This window comes from Phyllobates terribilis, unplaced genomic scaffold (genome assembly GCF_046119375.1).
Source record: "Phyllobates terribilis strain yellow unplaced genomic scaffold, ASM4611937v1 Scaffold_7__3_contigs__length_470593459, whole genome shotgun sequence".
NCBI classification, from domain to species: domain Eukaryota; kingdom Metazoa; phylum Chordata; class Amphibia; order Anura; family Dendrobatidae; genus Phyllobates; species Phyllobates terribilis.
Window position 1 is genome coordinate 255,438,919 of NW_027362767.1, and position 15,320 is coordinate 255,454,238.

At 49.3% G+C, this 15,320-nt stretch overlaps 1 protein-coding gene across 3 annotated transcripts in view; it reads right to left on the reverse strand.

Annotated features, from left to right (window-relative positions):
- The window catches only part of PLXNA3 (plexin A3), a 114,229-nt gene that overhangs the window by 84,574 nt on the left and 14,335 nt on the right, over nucleotides 1-15,320 (reverse strand). For all 3 annotated transcript variants that reach the window (XM_073640350.1, XM_073640348.1, XM_073640349.1), the window contains exon 2: nucleotides 4,900-6,140. In XM_073640350.1, coding sequence (XP_073496451.1) covers nucleotides 4,900-6,045 — 1,146 coding nt within the window. In that variant the 5' untranslated portion in view covers nucleotides 6,046-6,140. The remainder of the gene's footprint in view (nucleotides 1-4,899; nucleotides 6,141-15,320) is intronic.

Sequence of the window (15,320 nt, forward strand, 5' to 3'; positions counted from 1 at the left end):
GAGCCTCCCCTCAGTGCCCCATCTGCAGCAGGAGCCTCCCCCTCAGTGCCCCATCTGCAGCAGGAGCCTCCCCCCCACCGCCCCGTCTGCAGCAGGAGCCTTACCCCCCCAGTGCCCCGTCTGCAGCAGGAGCCTCCCTCTTGCCTCGTCTGCAGCAGGAGCCTCTCCCCCCAAAGCCCCCTCTGCAGCAGGAGCCCCCCCCCCAAAGCCCCGTCTGCAGCAGGAGCCTCCCCCCCCCAGTGCCCCATCTGCAGCAGGAGCCCCCCCCAGTGCCCCATCTGCAGCAGGAGCCTCCTCCCCCCAGTGCCCCATCTGCAGCAGGAGCCTCCTCCCCCCCAGTGCCCCATCTGCAGCAGGAGCCTCCCCCCTCAGTGACCCCATCTGCAGCAGGAGCCTCCCCCCAGTGCCCCATCTGCAGCAGGAGCCTCCCCCCCAGTGCCCCATCTGCAGCAGGAGCCTCCCCCCCCAGTGCCCCATCTGCAGCAGGAGCCTCCTCCCCCCCAGTGCCCCATCTGCAGCAAGAGCCTCCCCCCCCAGTGCCCCATCTGCAGCAGGAGCCACCCCCCCCAGTGCCCCATCTGCAGCAGGAGCCTCCCCCCAGTGACCCCATCTGCAGCAGGAGCCTCCCCCCCAGTGACCCCATCTGCAGCAGGAGCCTCCCCCCCAGTGACCCCATCTGCAGCAGGAGCCTCCCCCCCAGTGCCCCATCTGCAGCAGGAGCCTCCCACCAGTGACCCCATCTGCAGCAGGAGCATCCCCCCCAGTGACCCCATCTGCAGCAGGAGCTTCCCCCCCAAAGCCCCCTCTGCAGCAGGAGCCTCCTCCCTCCAGTGCCCCATCTGCAGCAAGAGCCTCCCCCCCCCAGTGCCCCATCTGCAGCAGGAGCCCCCCCCCCCAGTGCCCCATCTGCAGCAGGAGCCTCCCCCCCAGAGCCCCATCTGCAGCAGGAGCCTCCCCCCCAGTGACCCCATCTGCAGCAGGAGCCTCCCCCCCAGTGACCCCATCTGCAGCAGGAGCCTCCCCCCCAGTGCCCCATCTGCAGCAGGAGCCTCCTCCCCCCCAGTGCCCCATCTGCAGCAAGAGCCTCCCCCCCCCAGTGCCCCATCTGCAGCAGGAGCCCCCCCCCCCCAGTGCCCCATCTGCAGCAGGAGCCTCCCCCCAGTGCCCCATCTGCAGCAGGAGCCTCCCCCCCAGTGCCCCATCTGCAGCAGGAGCCTCCCCCCCAGTGACCCCATCTGCAGCAGGAGCCTCCCCTCAGTGCCCCATCTGCAGCAGGAGCCTCCCCCCCAGTGCCCCATCTGCAGCAAGAGCCTCCCCCCCCCCAGTGCCCCATCTGCAGCAGGAGCCTCCCCCCAGTGCCCCATCTGCAGCAGGAGCCTCCCCCCCAGTGCCCCATCTGCAACAGGAGCCTCCCCCCCAGTGACCCATCTGCAACAGGAGCCTCCCCCCCAGTGACCCATCTGCAACAGGAGCCTCCCCCCCAGTGACCCCATCTGCAGCAGGAGCCTCCCCCCCCCAATGACCCCATTTGCAGCAGGAGCCTGCCCTCCCCCTCTTGCAGAGTGTCATTTGGTTGCTTTTTTGGTCTTTTTACATGTTATATTTCCATAGAGGGACAGAAAAAAGGGTCCAGAGCAGTCATATAAGAGCACAATGACAGGAGCTGAGTGACGTCTTACTAGATTATGCCCCCTTCTCAGGCAGCAGAATATGGCGCACGTGTTGTCCTCTCGCCCTTAGGTGTTGCATGCAGTTAGAGCTTGGGCTGTGGCATTGGCATGCCCCGAGCGGGCTCTGTGCCAAGTGGTAGAAGCTCTGAAGAATGCATTTGCTGTGCCATTTCCCCATCACAATCACACAGGACATGCAGATACAATGTTGTTGGGAATTATTTCTATAGCATTTTTGTCCTTTTCAGAATACCTTACTATATAGGGATAACATGTGCGGATTATCTACAGTTACCGCGTGGGTGGGAGGCTGCGGGGTTGTTGTCTGCCACGTGCAGGTGGATGGACCCCGTCCATAACTCCCCACTCATATCCCCTGGGGATGCTGTGCTGCACTCCCGGGTTCGACCTGTCGGAGGACAGCAGGGAGGTCACCATACAAAGACTGATCACCAGCTTCAGACGACTAATGTATATGGCGGATTCAATCTCATGCTGATCGGTTTCATTTTTGGCAGGTGACACTGACCATCTGAAAAGAGTAAGGCTAAGCTAAGGGGGCAGGAGGCTCCTGTTGCAGACGAGGGCCCAGGGGAGAGGGAGGCTCCTCTGCCGCTGCAGACGAGGGCCCAGGGGAGAGGGAGGCTCCTCTGCCGCTGCAGACGAGGGCCCAGGGGAGAGGGAGGCTCCTCTGCCGCTGCAGACGAGGGCCCAGGGGAGAGGGAGGCTCCTCTGCCGCTGCAGACGAGGGCCCAGGGGAGAGGGAGGCTCCTCTGCCGCTGCAGACGAGGGCCCAGGGGAGAGGGAGGCTCCTCTGCCGCTGCAGACGAGGGCCCAGGGGAGAGGCTCCTCTGCCGCTGCAGACGAGGGCCCAGGGGAGAGGCTCCTCTGCCGCTGCAGAGGAGGGCCCAGGGGAGAGGCTCCTCTGCCGCTGCAGACGAGGGCCCAGGGGAGAGGCTCCTCTGCCGCTGCAGACGAGGGCCCAGGGGAGAGGCTCCTCTGCCGCTGCAGACGAGGGCCCAGGGGAGAGGCTCCTCTGCCGCTGCAGACGAGGGCCCAGGGGAGAGGCTCCTCTGCCGCTGCAGACGAGGGCCCAGGGGAGAGGCTCCTCTGCCGCTGCAGACGAGGGCCCAGGGGAGAGGCTCCTCTGCCGCTGCAGACGAGGGCCCAGGGGAGAGGCTCCTCTGCCGCTGCAGACGAGGGCCCAGGGGAGAGGCTCCTCTGCCGCTGCAGACGAGGGCCCAGGGGAGAGGCTCCTCTCCGGCTGCAGACGAGGGCCCAGGGGAGAGGCTCCTCTCCGGCTGCAGACGAGGGCCCAGGGGAGAGGCTCCTCTCCGGCTGCAGACGAGGGCCCAGGGGAGAGGCTCCTCTCCGGCTGCAGACGAGGGCCCAGGGGAGAGGCTCCTCTCCGGCTGCAGACGAGGGCCCAGGGGAGAGGCTCCTCTCCGGCTGCAGACGAGGGCCCAGGAGAGAGGCTCCTCTCCGGCTGCAGACGAGGGCCCAGGGGAGAGGCTCCTTTCCGGCTGCAGACGAGGGCCCAGGGGAGAGACAGCAGACAGTTGTCTTACAATTGACACAGGACAGTGAGAAGGAGGAAATGGCTAGGGTCCTGACTAATATATAGTCATACACACACACACACTTCAGTTTTAACTGCCGCAGACTGTAAGGGCACGCTGGGAGTTGTAGTTTTGCAACAGCTGTAGAGTCACAACTTGGAGAACACTACTACAAAGTGAAGCAAATACGTAAGGAAGCATTGAGTAACTAGTTTAGAGAAGTCACTCGGGAATCTAAGAAAGCAGAGTAACCCGCGTAAGGGAGCTGGGAGCGGGCGGCCATGACTATCGCTTTAATATGTATGCACTGAGTAGTAGGAGTAAGTCAGAATCCGGACTGGTAGCAGCTCTGCCACGTAGATAGTAACCCTCCTCATGGACACGTTTAGGAATGTCACATTTGCGGCTGCTTAAATGAAAATAGCAGGGTTTCGCAGCTACACGGTCTTTGGACGTGGTTTCTTTAAATAGCGCTTCAATTATAGGGCCCAGTGTCTGCAAGAAGCTGCCAGACCCAGGAAGGGATGAAGCAGGACTGATCAGCACGTGAGCGCAGATTAAAGACCAATCAGAAAGGAAAATTGGGCTGAACAGATCCAGGAATCAGACTGTAGCTGAACGGCTCATGGAAATCGCGGCGTCTTAATTACATTTCCATAATGTGCGCTCTCTATAAGACCTCTCACTCCCGGCGCTCGAGCTCTTTTGGGAAAATAATTTGGGCAGATGCTCACTAAACTATAACTCCCAGCATCTCCATCATTCCATAAGCAGGCACACCCGACTCGGTAATGTACGCATGTGCCCAGGTCAAGCCATGACACTCAGCTTATCTCCCTTAGGAACAAAAGGATGGGGCATGTTGAAATTCAGCATGCCCGATCCTTTTCTCCTCCAACACCTGTCATCAGAGGGCAGTTGGGGTCCATAGAAACTGACAGTTTCGGCACACCCTTAAAGGAGTCTGTCCTCCAGTCACAGAAGGGGCGAATAAAACTAATCTCAAGTATGTGGAGCCCCACAGGAAAGGACTCCTGATAAGAGACTCAGAACTTGGCACATCCTAAAAGAGGTGCTAACCCCTATACAAACCAGAATTCTCAGATTTGGCAGAGGCGTCCTCTAGTTGTGGAGAAGTAAAGGGATGAGCTTTCCCAGATAGAAGTCTTATGGAACGTACATGGGAACACAACTTGCCGAGATGTAAGGCCCACCGCGAGCGTCCTAATAACCAACAGACCTCGATGTGTGTCTCACAGTGCAATATGTGCGCACAAACTGTCTCGCTGACACTTAGCGGGTTACGGAGGAAACGCTGGCTGCAATCCTATTAATCTTGTTTAAGTGGATGCAGCACTATTTGCCTTTCTCAGTTCCGAGCATAGCGTCCATGACAAGCCAAAATCATACAAAGGAATTTAATTAGCTCGCGGAGCACCTAACGGAGCAACTTCCGCCATGAGAAAAAAATCAATTTTTAATAATGTTATACATTCGGCAACAAATCTTCACATGTGCCTTTAACACTCCCCAGTGCCTTGCTTCATCGTAAGACACAGCTGAGAGATGGGCATGGACCCAACCCTTCTTAGTAAGGACGATCAGCTCAGATTTACGGGGACGCGAAACACGAGGATACAACGACCTGCAGCGTTCTTTGGACCTCTTACCGTGTTAATGCAGTGCAGCTCCTTATTAAGTAACCACGGGAGGGACAGCTTTCCTTCTCCGCGGTAGCAAGACTGGATCCGCTCCTTAATGCTTTTGTTGATTTGGCTGAGGGTGAAGAGGCAAAGGACAGACTCGCGGGGAGGATTGGATCTATTCTTTTGACCTTGAGAAAAGACTGTGTACAGAACATCTTCATCTTCTGGTATCCCTAGTTCTTGGGCCAGTTTTTGGCCAGGCCGGCTAAGATACGCACTCTGGATGAGTCTATACTCCACGCCGTCCTTGGTGCATCCAATAGGAAATTCTACGTAAGAGTAAAACTCCGGATCTGCGGTGCACATACGAACGATCTTAGATGTGAAGAACTTTTCTCCGGTGGCATCCAGTAAGGTCTGCTGTGTGTCCAGTTGTAGGGTCAAAAAGTAGACAAACCCACCGCTGACAAAGCCGTACACGTAGTAGATGTCAAAAGAAGGGTGCAGGGAAAGCGTATCAGAAGGGACCTTGATCTGAGAAGACACAAACTCATCCTGGTAGACCAGGCGAAACATCTCCTCGCTCTCCTCATTCTTCAGAAGTTTGCGGCTGGAAAGGGTGGGGAAATACTCTGATTTACCGTCAATGGATGTGCCGATAAAAAGTTTACTCTGCTCGGCATCTTGTTCTACAATGACTCCGGTCATGGAGTCAGGCTCTCTCGCCCCCGACAAATAATGTTCCTTGCGGTGGTGGGGCTCCCCCAACTTAAAAAGATTGTCCAACCTTAAAAACTGGCATATCCCTTGCCACACACTCCCGCATGCCACCACCCGATTACCCGTGTAGTCGATCAGCAATAGTCTATTGACATTGTCGGAGGGGGACAGCTTGTAAGAGCAGTGACGCACAGACGGCGGGGGGTAGCAGCGGGAGTTATCGTCAATGGGACCAGTCAAGTGGGAGCGCAGCTCGGTCAGATTCTCCGACAGTTTGTAAATTCGGTTGACAGCACCGATGTAGACGTCGCCAGTGTGCTTGTGCACCGCCAGGTGCGTAAGAGACGTGTCCGACACGGTAAAGCTTGGGAACGGAGAGGAGGCCGATCTTCTGATGGAAGAATAGACCATGAGTAGGAAGGAAAGATGAAAGCCACCCATTTGTCCCATGGTGTATCCTCAGAGAGGAGGTCAGCTTCTTGGGCGACAATGCCAATATCCTAAGTGGTTTGCCCAGGTCCACATTCAGCAGATCAGTTCTGGGGCTGAAAAAGAAACACAATTGTGTTAATATAGAGTAAGATCATTGGAGCGACCAACACAAAGGCAATAAAAAGGGAACTTCATGGACAATTTACCCCACCCATAATGCCCTTCTTAAAATCCCAAACTTTAGGACCAGGAAGGCTCCTAAAGGCTCCACGGTGTAACTATTTTGGCCGAGGGGATTTCACTCGGATATCCTCTTTAAATCCTAAAAACATGAACGGGCAAAGTAGAGACGCTGCGGATCTGGACAATACATGTGGAAGAAGCTTCCAAAACGCCATCCATGTGTAGCAGAAGACATCCATTCTGCTGCGGATTTGCCAAGGAGTTTCCGCCCAATCCACAGGTAATACATTTGGATTTTATTATCGAAGAGCCCACATGGGTTTCTTCCAGTACATATGAACTCAGCCATAGGGGCAATGCTGGCACCAACACAAATGGTAGAATCCACATTAATTTAGAAAAATCCCCAAAAGACCTTCAAGGGTGGGTGGAGAGGAGCAGAGTACTCTGAAGGCTCCAAAAGGACCAGACAGGCCCTTGTTGTGTCTCCCAAGCGGTATTTATATACCCCCCGTATACGGCACCAACACAATGAACCACAGAATATTATTAGTTCACCTGTCGTCTGTGCTGATCGACTGTACAGACCGTGTAAAAACATTCAGACGTCACGTCCCATATGCTGGATATGTCAAGAGCGGAGGCTTTTAAAGAAAACACACATTTCCAGATCTCTGGGATTTTTTCTCTTTACTTTGCCCCAGCGTTTATGAAACTTCAGTATATATTCATGTAGATGTAGCACGATGAATAATCAGTAAAGGTGGGCGAAACATCTGCACTTCCTCAGGGGCTCTGTTAAATACTGGACCCAATGCTTCCCTTTATATATGAAAAAATGTTGGAAATTCTCTTTCTACCCTTATTGGCCTTTAAAGGCATATCCAGGGAAATATCTGCTATATGTGGTTCCCATCTCACGCACTCTCACCTCTGACCTTCCGGCTCCACTATTATTGTACTGTTTAATATACCATTCTGTTTCACCCCCCAAGGGCAGCACGGTGGCTCAGTGGTCAGCACTGCAGCCTTGAAGCGCTGGAGTCCTGGGTTCAAATCCCACCAAGGACAACATCTGCAAGGAGTTTGTATGTTCTCCCATCGTTCGCGTGGGTTTCCTCCGGGTTTCCTCTGGTTTCCTCCCACACTCCAAAGACAAACTGATAGGGAATTTAGATTGTGAGCCTGCAGGACTCACGGAGGGCATCAGTTTAATAGTCCAAGTGGATAATGATGAATTTGTTCTCGGATCCTGAGGGTTTAATCCTCACAAATGTCGTCAACCCAACACCGTATCGCATGGTCCTCTCTAAGCTGCGAGTTAATATAAGCAGTTTATTAGCCCTGAAATCTGGAAATTGAGATTTACTCAGGGTTACCCTCCTGCTGGGTCCCCAGTCCACCTGACTGGGAGAGACGCCCCATGCCAGGAGAAGCCATCTTGTTTTAAAGACAACTTGACACTTCCACCCGCTGGTGCTGACTCCTGACCCCAAACTGGTGCAGCTTTCACCCGCACAGCTGGAGTGAATTACCGGGAAGGAAATACTAAGGGCCGGCGGGGTAAAGAAAGCGTCTATCCAGATACAGACAAATTATACACAATCTCGTTTATACTGCTAAGTTTTGTATTTTGCTAAAAAATTAAAGAATCGAGGAGCAAAGGTCTGAAGATCATTCCCTCGGTCATTACAAGGGCAATTCTGGCTTCTGGGATGTGTTGGCTATTGGTGACTAAGAGCGTCTCCCTCTCTGGAGGACACGTCCTGTCCTGCATTACACAGACAACCCATTGAATGGATGATGTGTAATGCTTCATTTATCCAGTGTTGGCGCTGCAGGAAAGCTAAACACTTACTGACAGCTTTTCTCAGATTTGAGATCAGCTTATCGTCAAAGGACCATTCTTCCAAGTAAGGCTATGTTCACACATGTTGGTTTTTTATTTACGTCACAAATGTGCAGCAAAACTGATCTCTGGCAGGAAATCAGCTGCATCAAAAACGCTGTTTTTGCTGCGTTTTTTTATGCATTTTTTGTGCGTTTTTTCACTGTCCTTCTGTCTCTATTTATGAATGTACATAAAATTCTGTGAAAAAAAAGAACCCCATTCTATTTTGCCATCAAAAGCACTGAAAAAACGCAGATGCTAATTTTGCTGCGTCTTTTCAGCGTTTTTTTCACCACCCATTATTTCCTATGTGTGAAAAACGTGACATGCTCTATTTTCCAAAAACCCAACCAAGGCACAAAATACGCAGCAAAAAAAAAACAAGATGTGTGAACAGAGAAATCTGGTTTCTCATGGACTTTGCTGGTACTGCAAAACACAGCTGAAAATTTGCATAAAAATCTGCAGCAAAAAAAGCAGAAAAACCCAACGTGTGAGAACATAGCCTAAGGATCAATTAAAGGAATTTGTCATCGGAAGCTTGCCTATTGTTTAAATCAGGTTTGATGTTAAAAGTATTTAAAAAATGGATATTATTTCATATCATTACCTTTACAGAATTAAAAACCATGCAATTATCACACTAGCTAGGTCTAATATCGGGCTCCTACTTCCTGTACTTCACATGGATATTAGCAGAAATAAATGGACTTGGATCTGTTTGTATAAACTGGTCATGCTCTAATCTAAGCATAGATCACTGTGAAGGGAGGATGGGGTGGTGAGCTGTGACATCACCCATTGTGAATGGTTTGTCCTGTGTTATCTACTGTGTATAGAGGTGTTATGAGGTGGTATCAATCATTTTACAGGAGGGGAAGGAGGGGAGCTGTGATATCACCTATTAATGGTGGATCCTGTGTTATCTACTATACAGTATACAGGGAGTGTCAGTCATTGTACAGGAGGAGGTGAGCTGTGACATCACCTATTGTGATTGGTGGATCCTGTGTTATCTACTGTAAAAATGGAGTCATCAATCATTGTCCAGAAGGAGGAGGTGAGCTGTAACATCTATTGTGAATGGTGGATCCTGTGTTATCTACTACTAAAAAATGGAGTTATCAGTCATTGTCCAGAAGGAGGAGGTGAGCTGTGACATCACCTATAGTGATTGGTGGATCCTGTGTTATCTACTGTATTATAGTGGTGTTATCAGTCATTGTCCAGAAGGAGGAGGTGAGCTGTGACATCACCTATTGTGAACAATGTATGTTGAATTATCTACTGTAGACAGTAATTCACCGCAAACTTCTTGGGACATGCAAAATAGTTTATTTCATGTTATTTAATGTTACAACCATTCCTGGGTCTTATTCATAAAGTCGCTTAGTGTAGATAGCAAAAGGGCGCTCCCGCGCCTTCGTCTTGTGGATTTCTCAATGGGAGCGCCCGTTTGCTATCTACACTAAGCGACTTTATGAATAAGACCCATGAAGGGTTGAAATGTTAAAAAACATTTTATGTCGCATATTCCTGCACCCGTCATGTATGTGCACACGATTAATTTTTGGACATGAAATAAACTCTTTCGCATGTCCAGTGTGAATTACTGTCTACAGTTTTCTGGGGTTGAAGTACCCCACTTCACCAAACCATCAAACCACACAACTGAGAACACGCCAACCTCTCTCCTTGGCATTATCTACTGTATACAGAGTTGCTACCTTTCATTGTAATCCTGTCTGTGATGACAATGAGACTGTTGTAAAGTTGTCTGTACAGAACTGGAATTATGAGTCCAGTGTAAGGCCTAGTGGCCAGTGTGAAAATTGCAGACAGGGATGTGGAAAAATGGAAACTTTGTAAACCATACAGTTAACATAAAAACTTAACGATAGGTCATTTTCTGAAGACACATTCCCTATAATGAGGACAAGCCTCCAAGTCTTAAGGGAAGCCAGTCAAAACTGCTCAGCCCAAAATGTCGCCCCACAACGAAGATGACCTAAAAATGGTTAATTACTCTTACTGTGGTGAAGTCTCCAGGGAGGGCTTGTGTGGACAACCAGCAGCCAATCTTATAAAGACGAGCTGCAGTGTAAAGCATGAGAGTGGAACAGCGCAGTAGACCGCAGAGCGTCAATGTATCGGGGTGGATAATGGCAGCATTTCCATGGGTGACGTTTTGCTCTGTAGGATGGGGGGGTATTTTTGGAGGGTGGGGTCATAGCAGTATGAAGTTTTACATTTGTTCTAAGTGGCTATAGTGTGACATGCTGGGATTTCTAGTACTCCCCACAGCTATACAGGCGGGTGGGTGGCGAGGAACATCTGCCGTACATCAGACATGATGTCAGAAAATGTTATTAACTAAATTCGATTGTAGAATAAGTCTGGTCGCATCGACGGGTTTGTAAATCACAGGCAGGTCTCTGCTCATGGTCAATGCCGAAAATGTAAATTTACAAGAAAGCTTTTTCGTTTTCTTTTTTAAAAACCTTGGACTTTTATTCTGTAATTTTTGAATGATCTCATTAAGGAAGAAGAGCATCTTAAAGGAGCAGGTTGTAATGTCAATCATGGCCACAAGCTAATGACATTACTATCTATCTCATTGTGCAGTCACCAGGATGACTACACAAACATAATGCAGCAGAAGGGAAGCCGATCACAGGTTGTCCCAGGCATCTGCTGTAATTCCTGGGGGAGGATGTAGAACCAAGTGCACAATATTTCTACAGCGCCCCTGCAGGGGAGATGAGGCATTACAGAGTCCCAATAAAATAAGTGAGCTGTTTGTGTAACATATGGACATTATGGGTCCTCCAAAGTGACACTAAGTAGGTATTCCCATCTTAGTAAGTGATATTGCTAGGATATGGATAATATATATATATATATATATATATATATATATATACAGTACAGACCAAAAGTTTGGACACACCTTCTCATTTAAAGATTTTTCTGTATTTTCATGACTATGGAAATTGTACATTCACACTGAAGGCATCAAAACTATAAATTAACACATGTGGAATTATATACTTAAGAAAAAAGTGTGAAACAACTTAAAATATGTCTTATATTCTAGGTCCTTCAAAGTAGCCACCCTTTGCTTTGATGACTGCTTTGCACACTCTTGGCATTCTCTTGATGAGCTTCAAGAGGTAGTCACCGGAAATGGTCTTCCAACAATCTTGAAGGAGTTCCCAGAGATGCTTAGCACTTGTTGGCCCTTTTGCCTTCACTCTGCGGTCCAGCTCACCCCAAACCATCTCGATTGGGTTCAGGTCTGGTGACTGTGGAGGCCAGGTCATCTGGCGTAGCACCCCATCACTCTCCTTCTTGGTCAAATAGCCCTTACACAGCCTGGAGGTGTGTTTGGGGTCATTGTCTTGTTGAAAAATAAATCATGGTCCAACTAAACGCAAACCGGATGGAATAGCATGCCGCTGCAAGATGCTGTGGTAGCCATGCTGGTTCAGTATGCCTTCAATTTTGAATAAATCCCCAACAGTGTCACCAGCAAAGCACCCCAACACCATCACACCTCCTCCTCCATGCTTCACCGTAGGAACCAGGCATGTAGAGTCCATCCGTTCACCTTTTCTGCGTCGCACAAAGACACTGTGGTTGGAACCAAAGATCTCAAATTTGGACTCATCAGACCAAAGCACAGATTTCCACTGGTCTAATGTCCATTCCTTGTGTTCTTTAGCCCAAACAAGTCTCTTCTGCCTGTTGCCTGTCCTTAGCAGTGGTTTCCTACGGTAGCAGCTATTTTACCATGAAGGCCTGCTGCACAAAGTCTCCTCTTAACAGTTGTTGAAGAGATGTGTCTGCTGCTAGAACTCTGTGTGGCATTGACCTGGTCTCTAATCTGAGCTGCTGTTAACCTGCGATTTCTGAGGCTGGTGACTCGGATAAACTTATCCTCAGACGCAGAGGTGACTCTTGGTCTTGCTTTCCTGGGGCGGTCCTCACGTGAGCCAGTTTCTTTGTAACGATTGATGGTTTTTGCAACTGCACTTGGGGACACTTTCAAAGTTTTCCCAATTTTTCCGACTGACTGACCTTCATTTCTTAAAGTAATGATGGCCACTCGTTTTTCTTTACTTAGCTGCTTTTCTCTTGCCATAATACAAATTCTAACAGTCTATTCAGTAGGACTATCAGCTGTGTATCCACCTGACTTCTGCACAACACAACTGATGGTCCCAACCCCATTTATAAGGCAAGAAATCCCACTTATTAAACCTGACAGGGCACACCTGTGAAGTGAAAACCATTTCCAGTGACTACCTCTTGAAGCTCATCAAGAGAATGCCAAGAGTGTGCAAAGCAGTCATCAAAGCAAAAGGTGGCTACTTTGAAGAACCTAGAATATAAGACATATTTTCAGTTGTTTCACACTTTTTTGTTAAGTATATAATTCCACATGTGTTAATTCATAGTTCTGATGCCTTCAGTGTGAATGTACAATTTTCATAGTCATGAAAATACATAAAAATCTTGAAATGAGAAGGTGTGTCCAAACTTTTGGTCTGTACTGTATATACATATACACACACACACAGGCGTGGAGGCAGATATATCGCTCAGTAGTTATAACTACCAATACCAACCAAAGTAGGTTCCATAAAGGCAGCCATATTGGTGGTCACTCAGCCATCACCAAGTTAAAATTCTATTTAGTCACTTTTCATTTATTACGCTTAGTGGGGATTTTTTATACTATGGAAGACGGCTACTTTTGGGGTATTTAATACTAGACCTCTTAAAGGGGAAGTCCAATCAAATGGTCTTCTGAGAAGGTGACATTAGAGAAGTCTGTCTTTGGGGACCACCACTGGTTTTCTTGATCCTTCTGTCTGGGGACCATTATTCTAACCTGGGTGCGTGCAGAGATGGCCGGCCATACTTTACACGTGAAATCAGATGGATTGTGAAGTATTTTGAGTGCAGGAATGTGGAGGAGAGACGGACACGGCACGGCATTCCTCCATTGTGAATTCCACACGCCAGGTGCAGCTCGGTCATAATATGGAGATGAGCGTACCAGAGCAGACATGAATGTTATGGGGGCACTTTATGAGGTATTTACACGTGAGGAGAGAATTATAAAAAGGAGAAAGTGGAGACTCCATGGAGCCAGAGAAAGGAGCAAAGGGGACATGTCCTGCACCAACGCACAGGAGGCGGGGGTGCGGAATTATAATGCCGCCATACTGTGACCAGCAAATACCGCGAAGGTCCAAGAAGCTGAGATAAGAGGAGTTGTTTTGTGGTATCCTTATGGAAAAAAAATCACCAATCAGAACCAAACCAAAAGCCTCTGATATCTCAGCTTTCATCAGCGGTGATCATGAGATGAAGCCTGGGCGCTATAATACAGGGCGTGAGGCGATATCCTTCTCGTCTGACCGCACGTTGACCCAATGTTCAACCTGAACGGATTCTGCTTTTTAGTTCAGGCCATGACATGAGTGAAGCCCCTCATCCTGAACAGGCCTGTCAGCCAAAGGGCACTAATGAGTTAATCACCGAGTAACATTATACCAATAGAGAAAAGTGGTAAATTTATCAAAGAATATAATAAAAGATGTGCAAGGAGCACAGTCTGAGGCAATTTACACACAGTCTGAATCTATCCAGCCCCATCAACGTAAAACTTCCCAGTCAGGCGCAAATGAAAATATAGTGAATTATTCAATGTCCGCCATCTTTGTAGGTCATTCCTGTCACAAAAATAACAGCAGAGGAACAAGCCAATATGGTCCCTACAGGGCACTATGGCTTCCCATCAAGATGGGTGAACAGCAAGGTGTTTCTGAGAGAATATGGTCCCGGATAATAACCTCTATACACAGTGTAACTGGTCTATTGTTCCCTATTATCTGCCATGTAAAACTGTAGGAGACCTTAGAATTTTTCAATGAGATGACTGAAAACGCACAATCTCTACTTATATTATATGATTTTATGGGCTTTTTCAGAGGAAGATGATCGTCATTGACAATCGCGATCGTTTGGGCGATCATCCGCCATCATTACCCAGTGATCAATTGCTTTTAAGGTGACGCAAAAACCATTGCATGTCGTCCGCACGTCCCTCGTGTAAATATGCATCTAATAGGTGTGCAATCGAAAAGCTTCACAATTACTGAAAAATATGGAAGCAAATGATGGGGTTTATTATGTCGGCGATCATGATGAGCCATTTATCTGCCCCTGTGAAGGGACCTTTAGTTTTCGTGGCCCTTTAATTAGTGGAATAGCAGAGTGATGTGCTGGAAATAGTGTAGGGCTCGGGCAGTACATCATACCGCAGCGCTGGCAGGGTGATATAGGACGCTGTTCTCATATCCCCGGGTGACATGCACTATAATAAAACACTTATTCCCAGCTCCTCCTATCGATCCTCAGGGCTGAGACTAAATCAGTCACAGGTTTCTCGAACGGATGGCAGTGACGTTATCAACCGGGAATAATCCTCAGCGACCTGGCGACAGCTGTCCGCCAACTACTTATCCATCATCCTGTACCTCACTTCTGACTGATGGTGCCCATATCACAAACCATATAGTGAAAAGTAGTATAGGATACATGTCTTCATCATTACATTTGGATTTTTTATTCCCCAGTGTATAACCTCCCCTGCCCCTGGGTTATAACCTCTGGCCACATTGACCTTAGTGTATAACCTCCGGCCCCAATAAGTCCAATCATGACATTACTTCCTCCTAAATCTTCCCCCATCACCTGTAGTGATATTATTGGGAAGAGGAAGGAACCGCAGCAAATCAGCCACAAAGTGGAGATCCCCATGACGTTTCAGAGCGGGGGGCCGAGTGCTGAGGACCAGAGGGCAGAAAAGTCACCACCGCTCTGCTGACCCCATAACTGCAGAGTCCAGACCTCTTCTGGTATAATATCAGCACAAACACAGCGCCCCCGCCAGAAGCTTCATGGCCGAGCAGCTGCATGCAGCCGTACATCACCAAGCACAATGCCGAGCGTCGGATGGAGTGGTGTAAAGCCGCCACCACTGGACTCTGGAGGAGATGTGTTCTGTGCAGGGATGGATCGCACTTCTCTATCCAGCGTTTGATGGAGGAGTCTGGGTTTGGTGATTCCAGGAGAACGTTACCTCCTGACTGCATTGTGCCGCTGTACAGATGGTAGAGGAGGATAATGCTATGGGCTGTTATCA